The following is a 21,224-nucleotide window of genomic DNA, read 5'->3' as shown; positions in this document are numbered from 1 at the left end:
ACAAAACTTCAGTGACTTGATTGGAGATACTTAATTTTCAATCCACTTTGACCCCTTCAATAGAATTAAGGAGTCTTTAAAAACTTTTTACACTCACTTTGTAAAATCATTTAAACTCACTTTGTGGTCCTTTTAAAACCCCCAGAAGAGTAATATTATTTCAGCAAAAGTGAGAATCAGACTTGATTATGTTTGTCACTGATAGATCAAGGATTCTTCTCAATTAAATGAGAGAATAGAAACCTCTGTGCTATCAACATCATCAGCTTTCACATTTATTTTATTCTTTCCTTGCTTCTATCTTAAGATTTATTTAGAAATCCTTGTACTCCTTGTTGTCTATTGCCACTGAAACCAGCAGTAAGATCCCCATTATTCTCAGTGGTATTTAATTAGGATGCATGTGTACTTCCATATTAAAATGAACATGAATAGGATAGGATAGGATAGGATAGGATAGGATAGGATAGGATAGGATAGGATAGACTAGAATAGAATTAGAATAGAATAGAATAGAATAGAATAGAATAGAATAGAATAGAATAGAATAGAATAGAATAGTTCAGTTGGAAGGGACCTGTAACAATCATCTAGTCCAACTGCCTGACCACTTCAGGGCTGACCAAAAGTTAAAGCATGTTATTAAGGGCACTGGCCAAACGCCTCTTGGCTTTTGGACATATGCCTCTTAGCACATATTTAGACAGTACAAGTATGCTATAAAGCACTCACAAGGAAAAGTTCTAAAATATCTCTCATGATGTTTGCATATACTGAAATAAAAATTCTACAGCCTTAAGAAAGAAAAGATACAGTTGATATGAATTATAAAACAATTCAATAGCACTAACAGCATTACTAAACTCTGAATTCCTAGTGTATTGAAATACAGAGAGTAGAAAAAAACCAAAAATATCAGATTATCCTCTACTAATATAGTTATGATCAAGCTAACAGTACTTATATACTTAAACAGATAATAAACAAGGGAAAAAATCACATTTAATTTCCTTCCTGATTTCACATCTGAAGAAGACAGATCATACTAGAAACTGTGATTGTAGTATCCACATGAATTGCTACTGAATGCTTGGCATTTGAAGCTTCTAGTTTTAACTGAATGAAAGTGGTTAGGGACCTCCCTTTTTTCCCCTACTTCTGAATAGAGGAAGAGATACATTTTCCTGAGTTTGAGCGCTTGGTTTCATTAGAACTCAGGACCCAAAAGATGCTGTTTCTCCTCCAGCTATCATATCTAAATATATTTTTCATTAGTCTATCAAGCTGCATCTTGAAAGTAAGCTTTTCACCCTTCATCTACTCCCTCCTTCTACCAGAAGGCTTCATCGTTCCAATAACAAGAACTCTTCTCACTCCTCTTCCTAATGTATCTATTTATACATTATATACTCATTTGTCCTTATTTAAGTTCTCCACATACTGGTATTCACTTCCTAAAGCATTTATCCTTTCATCCTGTCTTACATTTTCTTTTGTAAGGTGGGATGATCAGAACAATGTAACACCATTATAGTTCTTTTATTCATTTGATTCAGTGTGAATTCTTGTTGATGAAGGAACTATAATTATGTATAGTATCCCTCATGAGATCTCACTGTTGCCTTATAAAATGATACTTGTACTTCCCTATCTCTAATGGAAGTATTTCACCAAATGCATCTAGAGTTCCTTTTTCCTCTCTTAAATAGTCAGAACACAAAGTCTTCTCCTCTTCTGTGATTTCCAGCTAATAAGCTTAGAGAAGAAATTCTTCAGCCAGCCTTTGACACAATCTACAATTATTGTTGAAGTCCAGATAGTAAGTGTGGTAGACTAATTTACATCTAGCTGTTTAATTTTAGATAGATAGAGACCTCTAGTTCTCTCTATACATCTCTTTCATACACACACTTAAAAAAATATCAGTTTAGCGAATCAACACAGTATTGTTATTGTTTACTCATTCTGAAAGATCTTATTCACAGAGCAATCCTATGTAAGCCAACAGTACGACTCTTATTCTACAGTTATCATTTTGCATCAATGCTAACATATCATAAAACAGCCCTATTCTGATCTCACCAGCAACATTCTCAAAAAAGCCTACAGTGAAGACTACATGTACAGTACATTTTTACCATTTAAATATACACATATATGATATAGTAAGTTTTAGTAAATTATATTTAGTATATTAAATTTTATCCTTTTCAAGTATTAATTAATTTGCATAGATTTGGGAGCATGATTCTTAAATTATGATCAAAAACACAGGAAAAAATATATTTCAAAAGTAAAAAATAATTTTTAATATCTATTAAATAGAGAAAGAATTAAAAAAGGAATTTACATAAATTTCTTAAGTAGCTCTTACATAGAGTTCCATGGTAATTTAATATGCAGGGCAAGACAAGTAGTTTTTATACTTTTGTGCGTATTTCATTGTCAAAGAGAGGCTAAAATATTTCAATAGAAACCTACAGGAAACTCCACAGAAATACCTGTGGAATATCTCCCCATAATGGAAATTTCTTCAAGTCAATTAACAATAGTCTCACATTCACAAATATTCCTTTGAAATATGTCTGTGTCTTTTTAATGAGGAATATTTTATGGAAGACCATTACAGGTTATTTAATGAGGGTTAATTTGATATGTTTTCATGGCTATTATAAGTATATAATAAAATATTGGTTTTTGCCAAGCAAAAATGGTATTTTTTAACTCAGTATATGAATACCCACTCTAATAGCACACACACATATACTGTTCTGTGGGTATGATACACTAAAAAAATATTTAAAAGATTTTGTATAAAGAATGCTAGCAAAATCAAGACGTTAAATGTGGCATGAGGGAATAAACTGCACACAGAACTAGGTATGGGCTTTGTTCTCCAGTAAGGTCTATACAAGACTGATTTCATCTGTATGTGGGCTGTGGTACCTTTTAGTACCTGTGACAAATATGTGACAAATAAGCATCATAACATTATTTTAGCAGTATCTTGGTCTCTAACATTTCTTTTTTTTCATAATGTAAGGTTTAGCACTTTAATATGACAAAGTAATTCAGAAGTATGTGCCTTACCTATATCTTATATTAAAGGATAGGTCAGAGAAGAAAAGGACAGTGAAAAAACAGTGGAGAGGATATTGTACTGTAATGATTACAAGCAGGAGATGGAAGAAACTGTATCACAATTACTGACAAATTTAACTGCCAAATTAGTACTCTCACATCTTTAAATTAGAAGAGATTATTACCGGCCCTCAGATACTCCCTCATAACTGAAACTAAGCCTGTTTTTTTTCACTTGACCAAAGATGTTCTGAAGTGAATGCATAGCCACACAACCAGTACAAACCAAACCCTATTAATTAATCTATACCAGTTAATAGCCATGAAAACACTTCAGATTTTTACTAAAATTAATACAAATGAAACATAAATAGCTGTTTAATTATTTCTGTTTCATGTGCAAACCAAATACAGTACTTGTTTTTCAGTTATCCTACTTAAATTACATGTTTTAAAATTCTGTAGAGCTGCAGCTCTGCTGTTTCAACAGGTGTTAGTAAATGAAGCTACAATAACTTATACTAGGTGACTATCTGATCCAGTAGGAGAACAGATTCCAATCTAAAGTTTTCTTTACAAAATATCAACCATATAATGAGACTTCTACAAATTGCTTGTGCTATAAAAGATGTTCCTCCCCCATATATTTGTGTTTATAAATTCTTCATGCACAATAGATTAACATGAAACAATGGATTAGCACACAATAAAAATTAAAAATGTATAATAAATAGTATTCAACAACATTAACCTGCAAAATTAAGCTGCTTCTTCCCTGAACTTGTGTATGTGTAAAAACATACCACATGCAATTTTTTTCTGAATGTCTATGCTGGTTAAATTAAGACATTCCAGCACTGCTGTTTCTCAGCCTCCTGTTTCACATATCGTCATTTATCTTTTAACACAAGAAATAATGCTTTGTTTATACTCCAAATGTTGTTCATTATTAGTACTTTAGCATGTGGATTAAATCTTCTGAATATAGGCACATATCAAATCTTTAGCTTTACTACTTTAATACTTGCAACTGAATTCCCTAGTGCTCTAAACTTTGCTTAATTCATTGCTTTCATGTTTGATAGAATAAAAATGTACAGATGTTTTAAAAAGCCAAAATTTTGCTGAAAATTTAAGGAGAAGGGAGACGATTACAACTGCATCATCAATTAGTTTAGAACAAAGCAACTATTTATAAAGTACATTTTTTTATGCTGTACTTGATTATGTCTAAACACATATGCAGAATAGATTAATATTTTAATCTCAATTCTCTAAACATCAGATCTCACACTAAGCTTGACAGTGAAATATACAAGTGGCATCAAAAGAAAATTCCTTATTTTTCTCCTTTGTCATTTTATAAATCAAATTAATTTAAACTACTATGACAGTATGATAATTAGTTTCATTTTTCCATCTGGCTACCCCACTAGAACTCAATTTTAAGCAGATTTAATCCCCTTCCCATTTGGTTCAATTACATTTCCTGAATGGATACCTGACCCTTCACTTTTAATTTATACAAAATGTTTTTCCATAACTACATGGGCACAAGTAAAATAATATCCAATACCTCTATGAGTAACAACTGCAAGTTCTTTAGTTCTTTCTATTTGCTCAGCGTTTCTTGGTCGTCTTCTTGTGCTTTGTAAATTTGCTTGATGAAGGGAGAGTGTTTCCTTGGAAGTGGCCGACTCCAGAACTGAGTTTCTTATATTCATAGCTTGCACTTGTTGCTCTTCAGAAGGTTGTCTATAGGTGGTCACTGCACTGGATACAGCAACATCAGCAGATGTGCTAGCAACAGTAATAGCACCAGTAGTGGCCGCAATACGCTCCTCTAACTCACCAGTGGAGGCAGTTTTGATCAAAGTGGAAGAACCTGTGGGACACACAGTAGCACTGGATGCTAACTTTTTCTTTTGAATTGTGTTTCCTGATCAACCTAAGAGATTAAATTTCCCTCTGTTTAACATAGTAAGGACAACTGACATGAAAAGAGGAAAGTTGATATGCTTTATTTAAAAATTTGAAGTAATCAGAACACTTTTTAATACTAGTGAACATTTTGTAACTATAGTGATATTACACTTTTAGTTTTAAATGTCCTCAAAAACTTACAGTATAAACTTTTGTACCAGTCAGAATGACAGCACATAATTTCCACCCCTGCAAATTCAGTCCTGAAATCAGCATGGCTAGAGCAAAATATACAGCTATATCATTAAAAGGGACCCCACGTATAGAAAAGTGATAACCACCCTATCGAGGAGAGAAACAGCAGCATTATATAGTAACCTAGGTAGTAGGCGAAGCTTCCATATGCCAACTGCTAATAAGGCTGCCAAATACATTCATACATTTGATTCTTTTCATCAAAGCTTGACAGGGCTCTAAAAGCTCATTTAGACTCGATACAAGGCCAAGGGTACATGGATAGTAAAAGGTACATATTTAAACAAAACATCTAAGCATAATTATGTATACTTGATATTGCACGAAGGCTGCATCTGTAATTCTCTTTTTGCTTGCTAATTCCTGTAATAGGCCAGATTATTTTACTCAAAAAACCCACCCACAAAATGTTTGATGAGTTAAAAAATTGTCCATGCACTGTTTGTGAAACTATTAAGTTAATACTTCTAACTTGTCTAGTAGCTAAAATATATAACCCATGGGGGAATTTTTAATATTTTAACCTTTTCATCCTTCCTCATTCCCCAGATTTGGCTGCAAATGTTTGGAAGCCAAGTCTCTCACCTGTGAGCATTTAGAACATCTAACACAGTAGCAACTCCGTCTTGACTGGAACGAATAAATGACTGGGCAATGCATAATAAAATTCATAATAACAAATTAGCATAAACAAAGCTGATGTAGCATGAACTGTACTATGTTACAGTAGTATCTTTAAAACATGGCTTTTTTATTCCATAATAATGATTAAGGGGCTCTTGAACAGTCATTCAAACAATAATATTCCACACTTCTCTTTTTACTTCTGATCTGTCCTCTCACACCAACTTTGAGACTTGTCCTTTAAGTCTAGTGAGTGATGACAGGATGGAAACAAACCAGAGTTTTTGCACTGTTAGAAGAACCTATACACTAGAAAATGGATATAAGAGTCCCAGAGGAACTGAGCAGTATATGGCACCTTTCATGCACAAGGTATATCATATCTCTTGACAGAATTATCAAATGTACTGTATAAATAAATGGAACAGAACCTAATGTCACAAATACTCAGTCTTGCTAATAAAGTCTTTTTTGTTTACTGCAGAAATTTTAGGCTAAAAATGTTATTTTGCTATACTATTAAAAAAATACTACCATAATAGAATACTTAAGCATTATACAGACAACTAAGGCGGCTGCTGTGGGTACATATTATTTTTGCTATCTTACATTTAATGTCTTAATATCTGTTCTGCAGTACAGCACTTCTAAATCATACAGTGGTGGTTCCCCCTGCAAAACTAAACAACCTTAAAAGCACCAGGTAAGACTCCAGGTTTATGTGTCAGAGACCGAACCAAAAACTACTTACTGTCCTATGATGACAGCGGTATAAGTAACTAAAATAGACCTAGATATGTTTTATTCTTTATTTCAGAATAAAAGAATAAAATTGTCACAACAATGAATAATATCAAAAGACTAGACTAGTTATGATTCAGGATACAATAAATTTTGACAGACTGGTATAAAGATTAAAACATAGAAAATACAAGTGTATAGTCAAGAGATATTTTGGAACAGGATAATGTTAATTAAAACAAAGAAAACTTATTGCATGTTACATAATCATTACTATTAAAGCAAAATCTATGTGGACGCATCTTTATCATGCAAGCAAATGTACAAGAACAGGCAGTCACCTGCTTCCAATATCAAGCTCAAAGCAAAATTATATTCAGAATCTCAGTCAAATGATGTTATGTTCTAGTGCTTTAAAGAGGCACAGCACTTTAAGTGAAAACAAGTTAAGAGAAAGTTCATCTCAAAAGAAAAAAACAGGAAAAATTATGCTTACTTAAAGCTTCAAAGCTTATACATTGAAAAGTACTGTACTACTTTGATACAGAGGCAACTTTCAAGCCAAACACCTAACTTGTTAGGCTTCCACATCCACTTATACTGCAAAAAAGAACTCATGCAGAAGATCAGTAAAAGTTAAACAGCGTGGTGTGATTTACATAGAAGATTTTATGACAAAATTAATGTTATGTATAAACAATCTGGTAAGTATCAGCTACTGCATAGAAGAGATGCATTCACGTTTGCCTAAATTTCATCTGTAATCTGTAAAAGCATTAACTTTGGTGTCTTAGTATTCTATGAAAACAGGTTTAGACCAATTGAAACACCTATGCTGTATGGGCAATGTAGCATACTCTCCACTTCAGTCATCTGCAGTCAAATCTGACATTTCAGTTTGTCATAGACACTATTTTAAAAATTATAATTTCCTATATGATATAACCCTCCCCCCCATATTATTTTCCCTTAATATTCTGGTTAAAACAAATTTAAAAAAGACAAACTTGCAATGAAAAATTATACAAGCAGGAAGAAAAGAAGACTGATTTCTGCTTTTTGGGTAAAGTTTAAACCAACAATTTTCAGTCAGCTGAACTCAACTCAGAGGTAGGTCATCACTTTGAATTTACAATCAGCAACTGAGAAAATTTGAGGCTTGAGGAACTGTCAGGCTGCACCACGGGAGGAAGCAATAAGGATGTGGAGGCAAGAAAGAGTAATTGTTGCTTGGGACATGGGTTCACAAAGAAAGGGAACCTGACCAGCCTAGACTAAAGCAGTCTGAGACCTACTAGACTGGACTACCATTTCTCTAAGTGAGTCCCTGTGGATGGAGAACAGATTAAAATCAGTAAAACTGAGGACCTTTCATATGTCAGATTAGACTGCTTAGGTGAGGAAAGATTTGAGTGGTATTTACACATAAAACTTCGCAACTATACAGAAGTGGAAGGAGATCAAGCTGGTTATCTACAGAGCAATTCAGTTCAGAAAACTAGTCTGAATGAAACACTACTCAAAAGTGTTGTAACTGCTGAAACTTTTGATAATGCAAACATATGGAAGACCCATAAGCCTTTCTATTTATATAGGAGTGGAGGTTGCTCCTGATTCCAGGATCATTTTTAGTAAAGGAAAGAGGCAAGAGCCTTTGACATTTGCCTGAGACAAAGCTCCAAAAATAGACTATGAATCTGTGCTAGATGCACACACTTTGCATATGCAATATGCTACAAGTATACACAGGGTTCCTGTTGTAAACATGATAGCAAAGGAAATTTACCCCAGATAAACTCGTAGTGGAAGTTCTCATTTAAATTAATCTAACGGACTAACTTTTTACAAGTAATCCCTGAGGGAATAAAATAATCTAGGGAGATAATTAATACCGTTGCCCACTCTGCAGAAGCATTCACCAGCAAAAAAAATAAGGCAGAAAATTATATGTAATACAGTGAAAATGTTTTTAATGAGAAAGATTTTTTTTCTTCCCTTTTAGAAGAGTATGACTTGGGAAAGCTTCCCTTTAAAACGAGGAATGCTAGAACAATGTATCTTCCCTCTCTAATCAGTACTGATATTTAAAATGTATTCATGTAAGTTGTAAGTAATGTGCCAACACTAAATTAAAATTTAACAACTTTTAGAAACTAGGCCTGAAAAAAAGCAATCACAGTTGTTCATATGTGTTGGAAAGCAGAATCAGACAAATGCAATTCTTTTTATAGATCTTAATTTGAATCTCTATACCCTTTAGAAATAAGCTGTTTTCTTAACCAAAATCAATTAATTTCAGACAAGACAACCTGAGTTTTATGCTCATTTTAGAAACTTGAGCTCTATACCATGCTAACATGTTGTGTTCAATCCCAGATTAAAATGTAGATTTCAGCTGTGGCTGTTGTCTCTTATTAAACCAGAATTGTTTTTCTCTTCCAGTTCCACACACTTCCACAAGCTAAAGTACCAGTGATTAGTCAACATGCATTAACACATGATTTAAGATTTTTTTTTCCATAACATTAACATAATTAACTACCAATATTTAATTGTCATTCTTTCTTACAAGATACGACTGAGAATTATGTTTTAGCAGGATTCAAACAGATAGGATTTTAAGGAAAATTAATTAATTCACTAAATTAAAGAGACTGTGAAATTACAAAATTATCGTGCTTTCAGATATTAACCATTGACTGGACTGAAAGAAACTATTTCCAGCACAATGCCATTTTTAATAAGGCTTTGACATGAAGTATGTTACCGTAACTTCTTTTATTACAAGCCAAATATTATAATTCCACAGACTGAAAGCACGGCCAGTAAAACTTGACAAAGTTGAAAGCTCACCATTAAATGTCTGAAATGCAACTAAAGAAGTTGACTCATAAAGAATTATTCAGCAAAAGTTTTAAAGATTTTCTAAATTTGCTTGTATTTCAGGGACAACTGATGAACAAACAAATGTTCTAATACTATTTATTTGTCCACTGGTTAGTAATACCATGCTGATTAGGAGTCAAACCGACCAAAAAAGAGCGAACATTCTGTAGTGTGAGTTTGGTTCATATAACACTAGGATTAAAAGAATTTTTATCCACCAGATCATAGAATAACTCAGGACAAAATGGACCTCAGGAGGTCTCTTGTCACAACAACCTAAAGCAGGATCAGCCATGAGATCAGACCAGTTGCTCAGGGCTTTATCCAGTCAGGTCTGGAGAAAATGTCCTAGGACGGAGCCTGCACAATCCCCCTGAGCAATTTGCTCAAATGCATTACTTTCCTCACAGAAGAAAAGTTTCTCTTTATATCTGGCCTGAAGATCTCATTTCAAATTTTGTCAGCTGTCTTTTATCCTCACACCATGCTCCACCATGAAAAGCTTGGCTCTGTCTTTTCAATAACACCCTTGCAGGTATTTGGAAACTGCTCTTAGCTTTCCCCTTTTCTCCAGGCTGAAAAAGCCCAGCTCCCTCAGCCTCTCTTCACACGGCAAGTGCTCCAGCCCCCAACCATCCTGGTGGCCCTCCACTGAACTTGAGCAAAGAACTCATCTTTGCTGTCATGGGGCCCAAAACTTGAGGCACTATTCCAGCCCTGGTCACAGGAGTGTTGAGTAAAGGACAATAATCCTTTCCTTTGATCTACTGGCTACATTCCTGTTAATATAACCTGGGATGTTGTTGGCCCTCTTTGCTGCCCGGGCACATGGCTGGGTCACGCTCAGTTTGCTGTCTGCCACAACCCACAGGGACTTTTCAGCTTTGCTCCTTGCTATCAGCCAGTCCTGCTGCCAGGGGTCCTTCCTACTCAGGTTGCAGGGCTTTATATTTGCCCTTGTTGAGTTTCATAAGATTCCTGTCAGCCTATTCCTCCAGCTTGTCTATGTCGCTATGGATGGCAAACCTGTCCTCAATTATACTGACATTCTGGTGAGCATTCTGGAACAGACTGACATTCTGGTGTCATCTGCAAATCCAATGAGATTGCACCCTGTCACTGATTCAAGCTCATTGATAAACACATTGAACAGAACTTGTACCAGGACAGATCTCTGCAGCACTCCACTTGTTACTGGACTCTAGGTAGAGTATGACTATCCTCTAAATTTATGACTATCATCTAAATGTACATGTTTTTAACTTCAGCAGTGGAAGAACAGATGAAAACTGGCAAATTGTTAATAAATGGGATCCCAAATAAATGGGATCTAAGGCTACTGTTCAGCAGCTATTCTAATTCATTACAATTAGTTTTGCTGATTAATTCCTAGGAATCAGATTTAGTTCAAACTGTGAGAGCAAACAGGTATATTCACTATCTTGTTTATTCAGGATGAATTCAAGGTGCAGGACTTTATTAGTCCTTGTGACACATATGATCCAACTGCAGACTTCCCAAGCAAAGCTAAAGGTCCTTAATGCAGATGACCTTAAATGGGACTCACTATAGTAAAGTGCTAATGAGGACAGCCTGGGATTTTTCCTGTGTATCTTAGTAGCAAGAAGTAAGCTATTCTATCCTTTTGCAATGGGTAATTGAGAAAGAAGTGTTGACAGTCTTAAGCAAAAATAAAATGCATATTTCATTAAAGAAAAAAGAGGTGGTTACAATTATATATAGAATTTCCAAAAAGACTAATCACTACATTCCATCTTCATTCTTCTTTCAGATGTTCAAGGACTTTCAGTCAAGACTTATTTAGTATCCTTACTTAAAACCTTTCCATAGTTAACTAACTTTGCAGTGACCAGTGCATCCTGTTAAGAAGGGGGGTTTTTTGCTAATAAAATATCTTAATTAACTGTTCTTTTTGATGTTCTGTGTCATTAAATATGTGCTGCCTGCAAGACCTTCCAATAAAGTTACAAACATAATTAGAAGAATGTATTCTGGATCTGTTAAAGAAATTTTCAAGTTAGTGTAGATATAACAGCTTGACTCTTTTAACATATTTTTTAGATCTCTTTCCAGCCTTATTATTTTCACAAATCTTTTTTATTCTTCATAAACTTCTAGTATTTTTACCTGCTCTTCAGTTCAAATTACAGTTTTGCTTCTGTTGATTTACAATTAAGTAATAGAAAAGAAAGGAATCTGAAATGTAAATATATGTTTGAGAATATAAAATCAGTATAAACAGCTGGCGTAAAACATTCTTCTGACCAAATCAATTTTCAGTTCCCAGCTATTCAGGAAGGAAAGAAAACTGTGGATTTAAAGAAATACATGACTGAAAAAATACAGTTCAAAACAAGTTTCTAGACTTCGGTTCAAACAGGCAATGATCCCTGGATTTATCCAAATAGCAAAGACACCAAAAGCTGTCTAGACAGAATTTTAATATAAGTACTTTTTGCTTCCTTTTGTTTTCATGTTGTCCACAATTTGTGTCAATTGATTCAGAATTTAATTTTTATTTATATTTGGTATCATAAGGCACTTCTTTGCATTACTGCATTCTCTTACGATTTTTTTAATTTGCTTTTTTTCTCTCTCTCTCTTTTTTCAACTTCTCTATTGTTATTTCTTTCTTCTCTTTCTCTCCACCTTTTATATTAATTTTAAATGTAAACCAACTGCTGCAGTAAGACATACCAGAACAGTCTGGAAGTAACAACTAAGCATCAACCAGAAATTTTCAGGAATGAAGGAGATAAAGACATTTCTCATGCTTCAGTACATAGAAATGCATCTCTCTATGATTTTCCAGATGATTCTCTCAGTGAATTTACGATCACCTGAAATTTTTTCAGTAGATACTGAAAATACAGTAAATTTGTGTATCTTAATTTTATCTAACTGATTACTTTTGAAAATCTGAATTTCTATCCAGATAAAGTTAACTTTCTAGTTTTTGATAATACAGAAATTCCAAATACCTTAACATGATTTATCTGCCTTCCACTAAACTCAGGACATAGACAGAGAACTAGCATTTTTTGTTCTTTTGCATATCTCTATCCAAATCATAGATTTTATTCCAGTAAGATATGTTTGTTTAATAGAAAAACAATATGAAAATGACCAACATAGACACACATATGGATATTGTTCTTTCAGTTGGTTTAACTTCAGTGAGAAAATACTTTTTGAAAGGCCTATTACTTTTAAGAAAAAAAAAAAAACAACCAAATTTTAACACAAATTAATGTTTTTAAATGAGAAAGCAGTGATTTGTAATACAAAAGAATTATCTTCATATGATCATTTGTTGTATAGATATAGTCATACTTTGCTTTCTTCTCAAAAGAGGTGCGCATCATTGCAAGATAAATCTGTGGAATCCGCCATAATTATACAAAAAACCTTATAAATTCTTCAAGACTCTCTTTCAACAATATTATAGGAATCTGTGAAATGAATGATAAAATGCTGGGAATGGCAAGTATTTGCATCTATTGGCCTTATTTACTAGTAGTCATCTTACAAATTGTATTGTCATCTTATTGTATTTGTCAACTAAAAAGCCTTGCCAATATTGTCTTATATAATTATTTTCTTTGTAATTTGCTCTTGTGAATCATAGTGGAACAGAAAGATTTATTTACCCTTTTTAAGGATAGGATAACATCAAATAGGCAAATCTTCAAGAATAATCACTATACAGACTATGTACATAGCAATGTATATAGCAACCATGTAATAAAAAGATAAGTTTCTTTCTGTCCCAGGAACTACTTAGGACAAAAGGAAACTGAATGCATTTTATACATTCTGCAGTGCAAAATATAACCCACTGTGCTTAGCTTGGACCATACACCAGAACAGAACCTGCTGCTCCACTGCTGCTCCACTCCTTCATGAATGGGATTTTAATGACTGGATTTTGGACAGTTTTGGAAAGCATCCTCCTTCAAGATTTTAAGCAGAAGAATCAAGAAATAAAAGGGAAATTACAACAACTTTAATTTATTGCTGGTATGTATGCTATAACTTGCCTTCTTAAAACAAAAAAAAAGGGGTTAAACCAAGTTAAAAACTATCATAAAATCCTGTATGTACCTTTTCAAAAAATATTTTGATGTGAACTTGCATCATGGACATTTAATCAGAAGTTTCCATAAGTTCAAAATTTAAAGGTTCTGGTTTCTAATTCTGTTTCTTCTGTCACCTTGGACATGCCATTATATTGTAGTGCTCTCATTTCTTATCAACAAAATGAAATTCACACTTTCCTTTTACTGCCAGAGGGATATTAGTTACCTAATACCTGGTCAGTGCTATAAGCAAGTAAACTAGCATGCATAAATCAAATATACAGTTCCAGATAGAACAATACTTGCTAAAGCCAGAATTACCTATTGATATAAGTTTGACATTCCTACTTTTTATTTTTTCAATGAAGTTCAGATGCGTGGAAAAATAATGAATGAAAAAAACAGTAATAATTGTCTTTCATTTACTCTTAATATCAAAAACTCTTTGTATCATTGCTCTCGTGCATCTAGGTCAGGTATCTAATCTTTGCCCTAATCAGGCTAAATGCCCAAATTTTATATTCTAAATCCAGTGTCAGGCATCAAGGAGCTATTTGACACAAACTTATTACTAAAGATTACTAAAGTAATTTAAGACTCCAAAAATTTATCCAATGAATTAATCTTCACTACAGGCAAGATAATTTTAAGAGTTAATGATTTTTTTCTTAGAAATAATGTGAAGTTCTTAGAAAGGCTGTTCATTTACTAGGCAAATGGCAAAGACAAGCTTGCAGAAAAGCTATCTTGCCAGTTTACCCTAATATCAGTCTGTATATGTTCATTGCATAGGAAAGAATACAAATCTTAATACTTAAGCACATTTTTTGCATTGTTTACTCTACCTGTGTCCAGCAAAATTAACAGAGAATGACACAGAAATTCTGAAGACTGTAGCCCTATAAGTATAATTTTGTCATTAGTAATACAAGGCCACAGGATTTGTGTTGACCCCTTGCAGGGTTGCCTTGGCCTGAGGTTGTTTTCACTAGTTTTGGTAATTTGTAGTGGTCGAGTGAATATTTCCTGACCTGTTTGTATTTTGAGAATGTTGTGCTCTGAGAATACTGCATACAGTAAAGTTCTGATACAGCTACACAGTCACTGTATAACAAGCAACAGCCCTCTACACTTACTGCGGCTGAGGGAGGCTAACGTGCAACTTTCAGATTTTAGTAAAGAACAATGAGAAAGAAGCAGCCTGTGTTAAGAAAACATATAAAAAGGAACAATTGAACTCCAAGACTGAAGAGGAAGCCCCCCCCGCCCCCCGAATATTAAACTCATCCCAACACAGACCCTCGGATGCTATCAATTCATTGGAATCCCCACCCCAGGGTCACAGTGAAAAGGGTGAAAAATAAGACAAGAGAAAAATAGTGGAGAATAGGAAGGCAGTTCTTAACTTTTATAAATGTATTATTATTATTGAGGCTTTTCTATATTAGATAATTTAGACTACCAGACCATTAAAACTTTAATGGGAATAACAATAAATTGTTAACTCCATATAAATTGCATTCCCTTCAGCCATAACAAGATTCTGTGTCTAACATTATACTAACTTTATGCAACAAACTTTGGATCTGAAGTTTTGTACACCAAACATAAATTATGTTTCTATGTGTCTTACACCGCTGCAGTACTGTTCAATGACTGTTTGGACTCTGAAGGCTCTAAATGGGCCCAGCCTTCCCTGGGCCTCCCCCTACCTACGCTCATGCATCCAGGACCCCTAGCCTGAAGCCATCAGTCCCTGCCCCAGCAACACCACAGCAGTGCTGGTTCCCAGCTCTTCACAGCCCTGCCCCAGCTGGCCATGGGGCTTATGTCCCTGCTTGGCCTTGGCCTGTCCCTGTTCCCATGGAGTTACCCAATGCCCAGGGCTGGGTCTGCCTCCAGCTGCCCCCCAGCCTGCCCTGCTCCCTGGCTGGGGGCAGTGGGCCCAGCACTGGCTGGGATCCCCCACAGGACCCCCTCTAGTCCCCAGCTCGCCAGCCCTCAGGGAGCCATTGGCCCTTGCTGCACCCTGACAATAACTGTCTCTCAATCACTGTGAAAAATACAATGCCTATGAACAAAACAAAGCATTACATTTGACAAGAAGTATTATTCTTCTCTTATTTCTCACTCAGAATAAATAAATGAAGTTAATCTCTAAACAGAGTAAATGTTAATGATAAAGTAATGCAAAGTTGCATGAATTATAAATTAAACTGTACCATCTTTTTATTTTTATGTAAAAGGTCAGGACAGGCTAAAAAATAATACTTTTTAAGAAAGGTCAAGTCCTAAGTGAGATGAGAACAATTCTCTGGCAAGGAAGAAGGTTTCTGCAGTATAGAAACTGATTCAAAATCCACTTAAGGCTTTACAGAGATAAAGCTATTCCTGCAGAACATTAGGTGCTGTCAGCATCAAGTGGGCAATAAGTGAACTTTTGAGCTATGAAGTGAGCATCCAGTGCAAAACAAGAGCTTTGCCTCAGGAAAAGCTTCCCTGTAAGATGCACCCAGTGATCCATTAGCCAACAATTTCAAGATGTCTTAAGCTAAATGCTTACACATTTAAATAAATTTCAAATGTATTCTTAAAAGAGTTACATATGTATTGCCTTAATGAGCATTTCAGGCAATTTTGGACCTCGATACAATGATAGTAATGAACGAGTTCTCTTTTAATAGCTAAAATGGTTACCAATATCCAAAATAGCTACCTCAGTTACTGCAAGTATCTTTCCTTAGCAGTGTATTAAGTTGTACAGAGAAATGCTCACAAAGAGGCATCTTTGACAGGAGAAAGATATATTGACATGTCTAAAAATATGGCAATTTGAGTTTCAGAAATGGCAGCTGGTTTTGGGTACTTCTTACATTCCTTAGCTGATAGAACTTAAGGAGGTCAAATTTTGAGATGACTGGTTGCTCAGCATATCTGAACGCTTCAGACTGTCACAGAATGGTTGAGGTTGGAAGGCACCTCTGGAGATTGTCTAGTCCACCCCCACCTTCTAAAAGCTGGATCAATGTGGTGGGTTGACCCTGTCTGGATGCCAGGTGCCCACCAAAGCCGCTCTATCACTCCCCCTCTTCAACTGGACAGGGGAGAGAAAATACAATGAAAGGCTCATGGGTTGAGATCAGGACAGGGAGAGATCGCTCACCAATTACCACCATGGGCAAAACAGACTCAACTTGGGGAAATCAGTTTCATTTATTACCAATCAGGTCAGGGTAGGATAATGAGAAATAAACCCCAAATCTTAAAACACCTTCCCTCCACCCCTCCCTTCTTCCCAGGCTTAACTTCACTCCCTTCCCCCGCAGCGATGCAGGGGGACAGGGAATGGGGGTTGCAGTCAGTTCATCACAGGTTGTCTCTGCCGCTCCTTCCTCCTCACACTCTTCTTCTGCTCCAGCATGGGGTCCCTCCCACGGGAGACAGTCCTCCACAAACTTCTCTAACATGAGTCCTTCCCACAGGCTGCAGTTCTTCATGAACTGCTCCAGCGTGGGTCCCTTCCATAGGGTCACAAGTCCTGCCAGCAAACCTGCTCCAGCATGGGCTCCTCTCTCCACGGGTCCACAGGTCCTGCCAGGAGCCTGCTCTAGCACGGGTTTCCCATGGGGTCACAGCCTCCTTCGGGCATCCATCTGCTCCGGTGTGGGGTCTTCCACGGGCTGCAGGTGGATATCTGCTCCACCGTTAATCTTCATGGGCTGCAGGGGACAGCCTGCCTCACCATGGTCTTCACCAGGGGCTGCAGGGGAATCTCTGCTCCGGCACCTGGAGCACCTCCTCCCCCTCCTTCTTCACTGGCCTTGGTGTCTGCAGACTTGTTTCTCTAACATATTCTCACTCCTCTCTCTGGCTGCAGTTGCTGTTGCACAGGCTTTTTTCCCCTTCTTAAATATGTTATCCCAGAGGCACTACCACTGTCGCTGATGGGCTCGGCCTTGGCCAGCGGTGGGTCCGTCTTGGAGCTGGCTGACATTTGCTCTGTTGGACATAGGGGAAGCTTCTAGCAGCTTCTCACAGAAGCCACCCCTGTAGCCTCCCTGCTACCAAAACCTTGCCACGCAAACCCAATACAGTCAACTAAAGCAGGTTGCTCAGAATAGTGTCCAGTCATGTCCAGTCTCTGTCTCTACAGGGAAAGAGATACCCACAGCCTCCTTGGGAAACTTGTTCCATTTTTCAATCACACTTACAATAAAAAGATTTCTTCTGTTTAAATGGAATTTCCCACATTTCAATATGTGCCCATTACCATTTGTCCTTTCATTGGGCACCACTGAGAATAGTCTGGCTCCATCTTTGTTACTCCTTCTCATCAGATATTTATACACATATGCACCAACATCCCTGTTTGTTTTAAAAAATATTGATCTGTTGAAGTGTCTTAAAAACTGATATTCTTTAAATTGGAATCACATATTTTTGAAAGTGCGTATCTGAACTAGAAAATTAGAATAATATATCTTCTACACATTCTTTTCATTTTCACGCAGCAAGAAGGTACTGTAGAGAACATAAGGTAGTTCCATGTGCTTTCCTCTCTGAATCCCACTGAGATTACTGAGATGGGAAAAAGACATTCTAAGAAAATACCTGAAACCAAAGTCAATAGACTAAATTTACCATATTCTAAGGTCCACCACTGACACAGTAAGAAATAAAAGAAAGCAGGAGGCACTATACAGGATTTGGATGCTCTTTGTGACATCATAAATACTATAATATGAATATTCTATAAACCTTCTCTTGTGTGAAAGGCAGTAATTCCCAATTTCATATCAATTGATTGTGCAATAATTCATGGGTTTCTGGGATATAGAATTTTGTTGGGAATGCTATGATTGTCATTAAGCTGATTTTTTTTTGTTTGTACTTTTATTTATTTCCATTACTTTATTTTTATACCTTTTAAATGAGTAATGTTCCATTCTTAATATCCCTGAGGAAAAATAAAATCCTAAATACAAAAAAGAACAGTTTATTTGTGTTTTTACCTGCAGAAGATTTTATGTTTTTCTACACAGGAATGTAACATTCTTTGCAGTATATATAATTTCTTAGAAGTTAAGGTCCTTAGTGGGTAACAAGTTGAAATAACTATCACTTAAATATTACTGGGATTAACACCAGCAAAAATTATAAAAGGCACCTCTAAAACAAGTTTTGTATCTTCTCCTGTACAAACTAACTCCCATAGTGCTATGATTTGAGAATGATTTATGTGAACTTATCTTGATAGAAACCAATTTCTATTAAATATGTCTTTCCTGGAATTATGTGAGCATTTCTGACTGGCAGGAAGTTTTGTTGTTTTTTTGGGGGGGACAAAAATTCAACTGTAAATCTCTCTCTTCTCAGAAATGTAGCTATGAAAGACATCAGAAACCTTCTGGACAGGTCTTGAAAAATATTGAAATGATCATTGTTTAAACTGAAGTTCTATTTGATGCTTATAGCATATCATGTTCTCTGTGTCTCTCATTAGGTTCTGGTTATTTCTACTTAGAATTTGGTTTCTGTCAAAACTGTCAACAGTTTTACCGTCATCGCTAGATATTTACTCTATATAAATTAAATGGTACTATGATCATCTTTGCAGAGGCAAGAGCTTCTGAAAGATTCTACAGATTTCCAAAGTAACTTCTTTCACGTGTAAGAAAAAGTTACTGGATAGCAGTGATTGAGAATTTTCAGCAAGTATCAAGTACCTTTGTTCCCCAAGGAAATAATAATTAAAAAGAATAATTAAAAAAACCCAACCCACATTAATTCTAACACAACATGAGTACAAAGATTAGTATAAAAAGAAACATTTTGCCTCTGTACAAAGACCATGGGGTACTTAAATGCCAATTAAACCCTCAAAAATGACATTGTGATAGCCTCCATAAGAGGTAAAAGGATTAATTTCTTCCAGGTTGGTTAATGTTCATAAACTCCCATTAGGGTCATTGGGTAGCTGAATGATTCTTAGCTTAAGTACTACTGACTGATTTGTTCTAAGTGTCAAAACAGTGTGCTCAAATGGCTTTAAAAAAAGCAGAAGGTCAATTTCTTAAAACTGAAATTTCCTTCAAGACCATAATTATAATTTTTTTAATCATTAATTTATTTAACACAAAAAAGTTTTAGAACTTTGAAGGGGAAACTATGATTTAAACATGTGGCTTTTATAGGTCTCTCATGAAAAGACAAACTACCCAGCACCAGGCTGCATACAAATGAAAAGAAATCTTTTCTTCTTGTATCTCCAGTTATAAACCTACATATGCTATTTGCCTATTTGTTACACCTATACACTAGACATATATATTAGGAATTAAAAGGTATTGCCTTTAATCCCAAATTTACTATTAAGTGAAAATAGAAGGGAAAGCAGTGACAGGTAAAGGAGAGTAGAAAAAGCAGAAGTTTGTTTTACTTTCAGAAAGTCAATATGCCTGTTCCCTTTTCTGTTTGTATCAGCTTTATTTAATTTGAATATATGTCCTTCAAGTCTCTTTGCAAGTATTTGTACATATCATAGTGCACCAAGGCAGTACTATAAACTAAAACAGCACTACCTAAGCAATTCTGCCAGCTTTGTGAAAAGTGGAAGAGTTAGTGTTACTAGTTTTCAGCTGCCCTGGATTGAGGCTCAAAATACCCGGTGACCTACTCCACTGGTAACTTTCTGGGTGACTTTGGGCAAGTCACTTCTTTGGTATGCACCTCAGTTTTGGCATCCAAAACAGACATAACAACTATTTCCAGTACTATCCCTGTGATTCATGACTTTTCAATCTGTGTATTTCCCCTCCTCCCACAGCTCTATTTATTTTCCAAGCTGCAGGGTCCTACACTAGTCAATCACTTTTCAATCGGAAACTAATCCACGTGTTTGATGATCTTTGCTATCTTTCTCTGAACTTTCTTCAACTTTGCTATATTCTTCTGAAATACAGAGAGGCCAGAGCAACAATGGGAGTCAAGGTGCAGGTCGATTGATACAGCAGCATGTTTTCTGTTTTGTTCTCTACTCTTTTCCTAATATTTAGTTTAAAAAGCACTAAGTAGAGCTTTTTTAAGCACCTTAAGTATGGACCTGAGGCCTATGTAATGCTCTTACATAAACTGACTACCTTAGAACATAAGAACTTGCTGATATTACTGATAATAGTAATAATGATGGGATCAACAGATCATTTTATTTGTAAATTAAGATAATTTTGCAGTACTCACTATGCAAAGAGAGTTACAAAGAAGCAACACAAGCTAAGGTCTTTGAATTTCCTGCAAGTGCAGCAGGAAGACTACATGACTATAACTCCAAGACCCCAGTAACTTAAAGGTAAATTGACTGATGCCACGATGGTTTAGGAAGCAGTGGTACAAATCTCATGTGCTGTTAAAATAAACCTCTGCCTAAACAGAGTGACCACAGTCTGCTGTTACTCAAAGTAGTAAAGGTGCCCCTGACAAAGTGTAGCAAGAGCATCTTTGCCAACACTCTGGCCAACCTGTTGATGGGAGTTTTATATTAAGAATGATGGAGAGGGAGATAATGAGCCACATTTAAATGACGTAGTGGTGGAAAAAAGTAGAAAGGGAATGAAA

At 35.6% G+C, this 21,224-nt stretch overlaps 1 protein-coding gene across 3 annotated transcripts in view; it reads right to left on the bottom strand.

Moving 5' to 3' along the window:
• The window catches only part of CSMD3 (CUB and Sushi multiple domains 3), a 782,968-nt gene that overhangs the window by 495,033 nt on the left and 266,711 nt on the right, over positions 1-21,224 (bottom strand). Inside the window, exon 7 of one of the 3 annotated variants that reach the window (XM_072852006.1) lies at positions 4,658-4,966. The exons of the other annotated variants lie outside the window; for them this stretch is intronic. Within the exon in view, the coding sequence (XP_072708107.1) occupies positions 4,658-4,966 (309 nt within the window). The remainder of the gene's footprint in view (positions 1-4,657; positions 4,967-21,224) is intronic. 3 annotated transcript variants of the gene reach the window in all.

This window comes from Ciconia boyciana, chromosome 2 (genome assembly GCF_034638445.1).
Source record: "Ciconia boyciana chromosome 2, ASM3463844v1, whole genome shotgun sequence".
Taxonomy (NCBI): Eukaryota; Metazoa; Chordata; class Aves; order Ciconiiformes; family Ciconiidae; genus Ciconia; species Ciconia boyciana.
This window is presented reverse-complemented; position numbering and strand designations above follow the sequence as displayed.